This window comes from Puntigrus tetrazona, chromosome 14 (assembly GCF_018831695.1).
Source record: "Puntigrus tetrazona isolate hp1 chromosome 14, ASM1883169v1, whole genome shotgun sequence".
Classification (NCBI taxonomy): Eukaryota; Metazoa; Chordata; class Actinopteri; order Cypriniformes; family Cyprinidae; genus Puntigrus; species Puntigrus tetrazona.
The window spans coordinates 4,296,297-4,307,063 of NC_056712.1; the positions used below are offsets into that span (position 1 = coordinate 4,296,297).

At 36.6% G+C, this 10,767-nt stretch overlaps 1 protein-coding gene across 2 annotated transcripts in view; it reads right to left on the reverse strand.

Annotated features, from left to right (window-relative positions):
• flt4 (fms related receptor tyrosine kinase 4) overlaps window positions 1-7,765 on the reverse strand; it is a 34,837-nt gene extending 27,072 nt beyond the window's left edge. The window contains exon 1 of one of the 2 annotated variants that reach the window (XM_043257984.1): window positions 7,503-7,765. In XM_043257984.1, the coding sequence (XP_043113919.1) occupies window positions 7,503-7,560 (58 nt within the window). In that variant the 5' untranslated portion in view covers window positions 7,561-7,765. The remainder of the gene's footprint in view (window positions 1-7,502) is intronic. The other variant, XM_043257983.1, reaches the window with a different exon arrangement.
• Between the last annotated feature and the right edge of the window lie 3,002 nt (window positions 7,766-10,767).

Here is a 10,767-nt window from a genome sequence, read left to right on the forward strand (position 1 = left end):
TCACATCAACAAGTGTTATATATGACAAGTTTATTGAAGTTTGTGGAAATGAATACACAACGTCCTGTAAGAAAAATATACAACCATTTATGCAACTCAATATTGAGTCTAAAACTGGTGTTTCTAATTTATTTCCTAATTTATGAGAAGGATATATTTTATTTTCTATAGATTTAAATCTAGTAAAAGAGAGTGAGAGTGAGGCACAGTTCAAATGGCATCTGCTCTTTTTTTTAGACTAGCAGAGCAAAATGCTTTTCATGCCTGTCCCTGCGACTCCATAAACACCATAAGCACTCATGTCAATCACACAGAATATTTCTGGACCAGTGCATTTCATGTGCACAATCCATCTGTTTCAGACGCATCCGGCCTCAAAAGCCAACAATAGAATTTTGTAAATATTTGATGGAGAGTCAATGACCTGTTTATAGTTGAACATGAACATCCTGGTGGCTTTTCTACAGCAGTATTATCAGTCCTGAAGATTTATAGTGGGATATCAGTCAATGGATAATGTGAAATATTGGGGTCCACATTTATTTTATTCTTTTTCTTTTCTAAAAAACTGTGTGCATTGCATCTGCTTTGGTCTTAACTACCAGTTTGAGTGCAATATAATTTAGCTGAATCGCAGCCCAATATCCGGAAGGGGAAAAACAAACGTGAATTATTTTATTAAGGTCATTTTTGTTCTAAATAATCTGCACAGTGGTTAAGCCAACGATTTAGGCATAAAAATAAAGGAAATCACATCCAATAGCAGGTATGGCATAAAAATAAACTTACAGTCTTACAACTTAAATGTCATTATTATTTATAATTTGTACTTTATTTTCTTCTTGCAGGCAGGCTCCGTAGAAAAGCCAGGCATGCAGTCACTGACCCCCACTTTTCAACTTGACCTTTAGTTCTCTAATAAAGAATAGATCCACTGTACATGGCATATAGGATTTTTAATATGGTAATATAGAGAGAACTATTTTAAAATAGAAAATGTGCATTATAGTCAGCCTAGATTGGTACATTGTAGAACTAAACACTTAAAAGTGCAAAAAGTACAAATCTGTTTAGTAGGAACATCTGTAACCCTAACAGCCCGGTTTTTGTGTGTTTTTAGAACAACAGACTTTACGATTATGACTACATAAACATGACAAGACTCCAGCGAACGAGTGTATATTAGTAGGCCAAAAACCGATGTGAATGATAGAGAGCCTCAAACACAGAACCACTGCTACAAAAGTCAGAGCAAATCTTATTATAAGACCCTGTTTCTTTAAAAAAAGAGAAATTCACAAAGCCAACACCTACAGTCACCAATGCTGGAATATGAAAAAGATGAATTCACTATAAAAACTGGACCAAAATACCAAAATAAACCCGACTTGAATATTATCAAACCGCTATGGATAGTTTCAGAAAGAAGATTGAGAAGTCAGATGCCTTCTTTAACATCTCAAGTGGCAGATGTCCTGATAGATGACAATCCACAGAAGGTCATTTAAAAGCTGTATAAATCTACTCTTTGTTTGAAAGGTGACGTCACACGTTTTTAGGTCCGAATGCTCCCACATGCCCCAAAAGTAAACAACAAATGGTGCTAATATGCGCAGTTTGCTGTGGAGCTCTTGAAAAAGCATGGCAGTCGTTAATCTTTTCTGTAACTTGACAACAATCGAGACTGTTTTGAACACTATGAGTTGTTAAAAACGTAGCTTAATTTAAAGGTGTGATATCAGATGAACAGCGCTCATAAATTGAAGCCGAGATAGAATTTTCACAAACTAGTACAAGCTTGGAACTGGAAGAATTATTGAAACATTACTACATCATGAATACATCATAGCTCCTGGCTGGCGGCTAAGGATTATTAGTCAATATACTTCGAATCATATATTTAGATATGCGTAGAACTCAATTATTTACTAAAGAAAGTCTTTGTAAAAAAGAAACTTCCTGATGAATAATTCAAATTGAGAGATTCGCGTTACAAGCCCTGGATAGAAAAAAACTTTTCTACAAATAGAAAAATGTTATTTTTGTGGTATCTGCATGATAGCTGTATAGCGTAAAAATATCAGAATAAAGTCTTGATCTCGCCAAATATACGTTTGAATGAATATGGGCCATGGCTCATATTATAATCCCTTGCATGTGCCTAAACCTTACTGCTACAAAATCAAAGGGAAATGGTGCAGAAAAAGCGTGTGTTTTGCTAACCACGTCAAGTTCTGTCTTACTGTGGTTTAAATATGATCTATCGCCACATGGTTTACTAACTTTGAACTAGAAAGATTGAGTTGCCTACATGCTGACTTAAAAAGATTTATGACAAACATTAAGGAGCTCACGGTGTGAGCGGTCACTCCTCATCCACAGCGTTTCTCATTTACTCTCCCCAGATGTGATGATGACACGGAAAAAAAAGATCCGAACTAGCTGCACTGTGCTCAATGGACCTGGATTTAACTCTCCACTGCACACAGCAAAAACATTTGTAAGGATGTTTGCTTCGTGCGAGCGCGTCTTCTGCCAAGACACAACCCGTGGACGCAGCAGGATGGCACCAAGGAATGAACCGAATCAAGAAGGTGTCTGATAGCAGGCTGACATGGAGCTTGGAGATATTATGACAGCATTTTGAAATCGTCCAGTTGAAACTGAAGATTCAGTGTGAAATTGGCATGACGTGGTGTGCCAGATCTCTTCCATATGGACATACGTTTCTTTCACAAGGATGCTGTGCGTTGCAGTCGTCTGGGGTGCTGACTGTTAACCTGTCAGCGTGATATATGACTGGGGTAATACATAAGCAGTTAGCAAGGGTTAACCCCTAGGCAGAGACAGATGAGGGCACGTACTGTATTGCTTGTTTGTAATTCAAAGCACGCTGCAAAAGATACTGGATGTGTGCAGTGTTTAGTTACCTCCTTATTGTTTTTTCTTTAGTGTTGGGTATAAAACACAACTGGAGGCTAAATCAATTCCTGGTTTCAATTCTCCACAGTGGTCTGGTCATGTCAACCCTGACGGAATTCAGAATGTGATGCTGTTCAGAGCTAGTTGGATGTGACCATACACAGACTAATCGATTAATACTGTGTACATGTATTTATTTATCGTTTAATAAATGAAAACCTGTAAACCAGTGCTTCAATTTTAAACCAACTTACTAAATTACATTAAACCAGGTTATGCTGTTTTTTCAGCAAATTAATTGGAAATGAATAGTTTTTTGCACATTTTGTAACACTTTTAATCTGAAAGCACATGTAAAAAGCACATTCAGTTTATCTGAAACAGGTAAAGGTGTATCTAGCAATGTTTTATTTTGTTTTTGTTGTACGTATTGGTGATAAAGAGGTAACGCTCTATTATGTTTGATAATTATGTACCACCTACACTAAACCTGGCACAAAAATTAAACTATCATGAGACAGTAAATATACTTTTTTCTTGCTTCTGCAGATGTTCAAGCTCTTTATCAAGTATCGTGACTTGTGACTATCCTGTTTTTATATTGCAAGCGCAGTGTCATACGTAAAACTAACCTATACGCCTTCAGGAGGTTAACACATGTCCACATAGATTGGTTTTTTGTAACAAAAATAGTTTTAACATTTTTACGTAAATAACTTCTGGCTTCTTGGCTGACTTCTTACTAGACCTATAACATATGACATTAGTTCGGAAGTCAGTTGTTTACATTTTAATTTTAAAACTAGAAATATTTTTGTTTAGAAATATTTTGAATGATAGAATTTAAGAATTTATATAATACTTTAATAATTTAAAAACACATGATTAAACACATTTTTTAGCAAGGGTGCTCGAAATTGATCAAAAGCAATGACAAAGGCATTCCTAACGTTAAAAAGATTTCTATTTCAGATAAACGGTGTTCGTATCAATCTGAGTACAGCAAATCTAGTCTCTCACTGCTCTCAACTGAAAAGCACAATTGTACTCTAGATTCAGATATGTGGTTTGCTGAATATGTCGCATTGGTGACAGTCCTGAAACTCTGAAAGTGAGTTGCTGGGTATTTTGGGAAGTAGCACGCCTGTGGAAAACAGATAAATCGTGCGCTCAGGAGCAAAGAGCAGTCCTTTTGGCACTTTGGAGAATTCATGCTGGATTGTTATTCACTATGGGACATATAACAGTGAGAAATGAAGCCTTCAAAGGTGGTCATGTGGCAAAAGTCTTTTCCCTTTTGCTTTGAGGACGGAAACATGGAGCCTTTGATAGGCAAATGCATTTTTTGTCTTGTCCAGTAAATTTCCTGTTTTCCTGCTTGGCTTTTCATTTCACAATTTCCTTTAGTGAAACAGTGACATGTTAACTTGTTCTATCTATCTATCTATCTATCTATCTATCTATCTTATCTATCTTATCTATCTATCTATCTATCTATGATCAGTGGGGTCAGATCACATTATCCCAGTCAAACAGTAAGGCACAGGGCCTGAAATAGCTGTATGTCCGGCCTACAACTGGAGGGCAGCTAGGCCACGGAACAGACCTCCTCCCTGGATTGAGGAGTCAGCATCCCGCGGCTCCCCATGGAGGACATCGGTCAAGCCCCGGGAGGGGATGTGCATGCACATTAAAACATGAGTGAAGGAGAAAAGGCTGGATGCAGTTCCTCTGTCCACTAGAGCCAAGGCCAGGGGCACGCTTTGATTCTGCTGTCACCCGTCGGGAGGGGATGAGATCCAAAAATGCGACTGTACGTCCTTTCATGCACGTCTATCTGCCTACTTGTGGCCTTCCTCTTTCCTGGCTGGGATTTGGGGTGAGGTCAGGATGTTGTGGGAGGGGAGACATCTGTGTGGGTTTCCTACATGTCGCTTTCTCATCCCTTACTAGTATTTCCTGTACCTGTGGAGGTTGCCAACAGGACGCTGTCCTCTTTCCACTGCATCGTCACATTTTCTGTCATCACTGTGTCATTCAGAAATGATATTCCCCATTTAGATACATGAGAAGAGCTGTTTCTACCAATATTAAAATAGTGAATGTCCTTGGTATGGACTTGTATTCAGCTCAGTTGAAAGTGCAATCAAATTAGCCAAGATCTTTAGGTTTGTCACAGATTCCAAGTGGGCCGGTGTCATTAGCTAATTGCAGCTATTATAAGTCTGCTAATGCAATGATGCAGACACAGAAATGGGTATCATGAGATTAAGCATGCAAAGATGGAATCGGTCAGAGAAGGCCAAGGAAACACTGGCAGTCAGCTTTCCCATGAACCCTCGCTGACCTCCGATGGCAGACCATGCCATATCGCTGACCAGAGAAACCCAACACTTGTTACACTTCGTAGTGCACAATGAAATATTGCCATAGGCCATGGAGCTCACACCAATTATGGTGACTCTGCGCTTAAACCAATAAGCTTCAGATTTTCCTCTGCTGAGGCCCCTCAAGAAGGGTCTCAATTTAAAGTGAAAACACAGTATATAACCTGATGACAAGCCCTTTAAACACAAACCAAGAAACAGACTGAATGTCTATCAGAGAACTCTGCTTGTATAGTAAGCGATTCAACAGAGGTGATAACATGAAAAATAAATGAAAAACAGAAAGTTATCTCTGCAGCTCTTAAACTAAACCGAATAAATAATAGTTGAAGAGATGCTGTTTTTTTCTTTCTCTGCTCCTACAGCTAGTTAGATTAGAATATCGGGAAAACACTCAAACATCAACCTTAATATACGGTAACACAATTAGCAATTAGCACCACTAATGTGAAACACATTGCTAAAAGTCTTGACATAAAAACATTTAAAATTTAATTCAGAGTTTTGAAATATGGTTTTATAATTACAGAGTTCGGTAATCATATTTCATATTAAGAACATCCTGGAGAGCTGACATATATTTGGAGCTTAATCAGTGGAATTTCCAGACGTTAATTACTTTCTATATGAAACGCTGCAGATACGGCCAGAGTTATGGCCAACAAATTTCTCATTCTGTTGCATAACAAACCTGTATGTCACACACACACATCCAAATGCAACTGATTTATACCAGGCGATACAAGTTTTGCTCTTTAAGTCCACAAAATGCAAATGCAGGTTACAAGGAAAGCTATGCCACTTTAAAAAGATTTTTAGCACAGACACAGCACTTGTTATGACAAAGCAGTCTAACAGAGGGTCACCAAGCTGCCATATGGTTTTCATTTGTGCAATGTTTTAATGCAGTCATCTATAAGTGGGGCTCTTATAGCTGTAGATTCCTAGAGAAAGCTCATCCTTCTGCCAAAGTCTTCACCCGAGGTGCTGCTATTTAACGCGTAACCAGTCAACACACTGGAGGAATGAGTTTTCCGCCCTTCCTGATCTCACTATGCGACACCTGCACTCACTCAGGCTCTTGATGTCTTTATTAGGGATTCACAGTGAAGTAAACCTTTCTTTCTACCACTACCACGAAACACAGAGTTCTGAAACCTGCACAGAGAATAGCGAGTTTCTGTTGTCTCAAACAGCTCACTATTATGATTGGCTGATACCTTACCCCCTGACTGAGGGTCTGGTTTCAGAGGTGTTCTGTTGAAATAAAACTGTGTACATAAGAAATACCAGAGCAAAAAAAAAAAAACAGTATGCAGGATATTGATAACCAGGAAATGCCACAAAGATTAAAGTCAAAATAAAAACATGATCTTTTATCTGTAAGGAACCCAAAAGAGAGAAAGCAGCCATAGCTCAAAAATAAGACTTTAAAAAACCTATCCGATGGCTCAATCAAAGTTCCTTTAAACACTGCAGCCTGTGTATAATTCAATTGGAATTGGAATTGGATTTCATCAAGGCCAATTAACAGCATCCATTGAACAGGCAAGAATAAAGACAAGGCTCCCTCTAGTGATATATCATACACTTTTGACAAAGAAAAATGTAATCGAAACTGCACATGCTGCAATGATTGTGAATAAGAGAAGCAACGCCTTCAAATGGTAATGAATTATGCATAGCCTAACTAATTACTAGCTATAGTCAATGACAAAAATAATGAATATGATTGCAAAACATCATTACCATAAACATCATCGTTAATTAAACGCATTGAATGAATCATCGCGATTTCTCTAAATGATTGCATAAATTTGTGATTTAATTGGCATTAATAAGAGTTTTGCACAAAATGGATTATGATGACCAATAATCAGGAAAGAACCACATGAGAATACTTTGGCACGCGTAACACAGTTACTAACTAAGTTAATACCGACAAGATTGGCAAGCATTGACAAGAAGCGCCTGGACAAACTTGTACGAAAAGTGTCAGACAGGTTATAACGATTAGAACACGGCGACTATTAAACACTAACTTTACATTAACCCATTTTTCGCGCGCTCTCGGTTTGGACACCTCCGTTAATCGTAACGCCACCCTGCGTTTTTTCCTAAACGCAAACTTTTATTTTTATGGTAAAGACAGATTTCGAAGCGCTCGAAGCGTTTACCAAAATGCGTTCTCACCTGAGAAGAAGGGAATCCCAATCCAAATCCGACAGAAAAGCGTAAAATCTCTCTTCATTTCCAGGTTTCCAGTCCTCCGGGGGTTTAGATATTCTAGCAAACCCGCGTGTTTTCTGAGGTAATTAAACGAAGCGAGCAGAAGCACCTCGGATTCAGGTGAAACCCCAAAGAAGCGTCTCTGAAAGAGGATGTGCCACAGGACGGCGGGAATAAAACGCTCTTTTTCCTGTTGAAATGAGAACCCTGAAGTTCTGAATGGATTTACAATCATTTCCTTTTCCTCTGACTCATGTACCGCTTTTCGTTCATAAACGCCCGTGTCCTCCTCAGTGATAATACTTTTACTCCCTCGGTCTGAAGTGTCACGTAAAGTGTCTGGCTCCAGTGCTTTAAAGTTAAACTGACAATGTTCATTTGTGTCCACTATACAGGACACATGTTTTGTGTTAATATCACTCTTAAAGTCTTAAAATGCTGATATTTTTGTGAAGCCAGTTGATTGAGGGTGTCTACATGTAAATGGTCTCAAGAGTATATCAGTCTAAAATGTGAATTGCTTTAGGTCCAGGTGTGATATTAAGTCCTTTGTCAGACATCCAGACCATGAATAGATGATAAAGCTTTCAAGGTCATAATAAATAGTAAATTATCCAACAGAACATATCATATATTTAAAAAAAAAAACATGCTTAGATCATTTCCACTTAATTTCCACTAAACATAATCCGTGATAGCATTACACGGTGTCAATATGCATTGCCTGGGATGTTTTAAAACAGTTTTTTTAATGTATTGCACCATCTGAAATAATAACTAAATGAAGCAGCTGGCGTGTGGTAAAACATAAGCAGGGATGGGCAGCAATCAGACCTACAGCATGGACTAAAATTCCAGAAAGTGAGAAACGCTGTCAGTATTTTTGTGTGCATATGGCAAACCTTTTTAACATTCAATTCTCAAAATGTACTATTTTCATGCTACTGGTGCTTATTCTTTAAAATGAGTTTAAAATGCTTATTCTAGGTATTACAACTTTTCAAAAAATATTGGTACTTTATTGGCACTTTTTAGACCGAAGATATTATTGAATCGGCACTGGTTTCAATTCGATTATGATTATCATGTCAACGATTCGATATCAGATTTATTTTGAGCATTTTTATTAAATGATATGCACAGACTACTTTTTCAAAGAGTTATGTTGTATATTAATATAATAATAATGCATAAGTGTTATTAAGAATTCAAAGTAGGCCTATATAGCTTCAAAACATACCTTCAGTATCTAAGAGTGCTAAGTATTGAAAGTTTACAGACAATAATAACTCCAAGGAGTTTTTGCCAAAAAATATTTAGCACTTCAAATTTTTTTAAACCGATATAGCTGATAGAAATGCCATTTATTGATTAAAAAATTCTCATATGTCTACACATTTTTTTCCGTTTAGCTTTAGCATTTACATTGATACTTCAAATGTCGCAAAAATGAGTTGTTGTTGCTTTAATACGTAGAAAGTTAACATTTACTAGGCCATTTTTTTGTTCTGAAGATGAAAGTTGTCCTGTTAGTAATGTGTCCTGCTTGTGATCAGTTGAATTTCTCCTTTATAAAAGTGGACACAGCTTACAATACAATACTCCAAGAAAAAGAGACAAAACTATTCTAAATACTTATTTTATTTGTATACATTCACATCACTTCATTAGAAAAAAAAAAAAAAAAAAAAAAAAAAAAAAATATATATATATATATATGTATAGCTTTAGGCTTTTCTCTGTTTGCACAAGTTCTGCTTGTGATGTGATCTTCACGTTATGATGTTTATACATATCTAACAAAAGTTAATCAGAAAAAAATAACATAAAATATACTACAACGGCACCTACTTATAAAGCACATATTAATGCTTCATTCTACCATATTTAAACTAAGTTAAACCTACCCAGTACCTAAACTTAACTATTACTTAACTACTACTACTATATAAACAGTAGTTTATTGAAGCCAAAGTTGTAGTTAATAATTAGTTAATAGTGAGAATTGATTCTCAAACTAAAGTGTGACTAAACATATAAAACAAGTGTCTTTTGTAATGGTTACCAGTGACAATAATTTTTTTATTAGTCATAATAGACTAATAGACTTATCCAGTATGTATTTAATATGTGTTTATGTGCTATGTTTATTTAATATGTAAAACAAAAAAACGAATAGAAAAAAACAGGAACCAGGGCATTCTAAGGATTAAATGTTAAAATGGCTTGCCATAGTGTGCATGTGTTTTCCCAGGCATGCTTCATGTTTGATTTGGCTCTTGAAACATTCATTAGATTGAATGTTATGAAGGGGCGGGGGATTCTGAAGCCATAATGTTACCTGGCACATGTACAAACACTACACCATTTGATAATGAACTGACTTGAGTTTTTAACACCCAAAAAAAGAATCAATCTAAAGCATTTGTATCTGGCAGTTGGGTTAGCTTCATCAGTCAGGTTTAATGCCAAAAATTATACATCATATAAAAAAAGTTGCATTATTGTATTCCACTACAACTATTGTATTCTATTATTGCAAGTAATCCCTTCAGCAGAACACTCAACTCTGCATCAATCCAGAGGGGTTGTTCTTGCAGTTTAAGTGTTGTAAAATGCTTCGCATGGGATAATATGCTAAACAGCAAATAAATAAGACTTGATTTCTCTTTGAATGCAGATTATGTGTACTGGAACTGGAAGTTGCAATTAGTAGTTATGAGTCATTGCTTTTAACAGCGGTTGTTGGCTGGCAGGTAGCAATCCAAAAATAGATGGCAGGTCTGTTGATTGTCTCACTGGCAGCAGGGAAGAGGTAGGATAGCAAAATGAACATGCTTTTTAACTTTTTGTCGTTGACATTAAAGTCTGTGTGTCCAATCAAACTCTACTTTGGCATGAATCCATCTGTAACTTGGTAGAAGCTAGACAAATGGCAAAATATTGAACAGACTGCTTAAAAAACATCTGTAATATGATGACCCAGACTAAATAAAATAAAGGTTATGGGTTTGGTAGTGTTGGATTGGCACATTATATCCAGTGAAAATCTTATGTTTGGGAGATCTTTTGCCTCAAACACTTTTAATTTGCTGCTTATTATTATTTGAAAGTATGTGACTGCAATAAACATAGAAACACACAGTATATATAAAAGCAGCAGTACAGTAACAAAGCTTCAACACTATTACTGTATACTAGCAGTGGTTTGTGCAGATTAACCTACCAA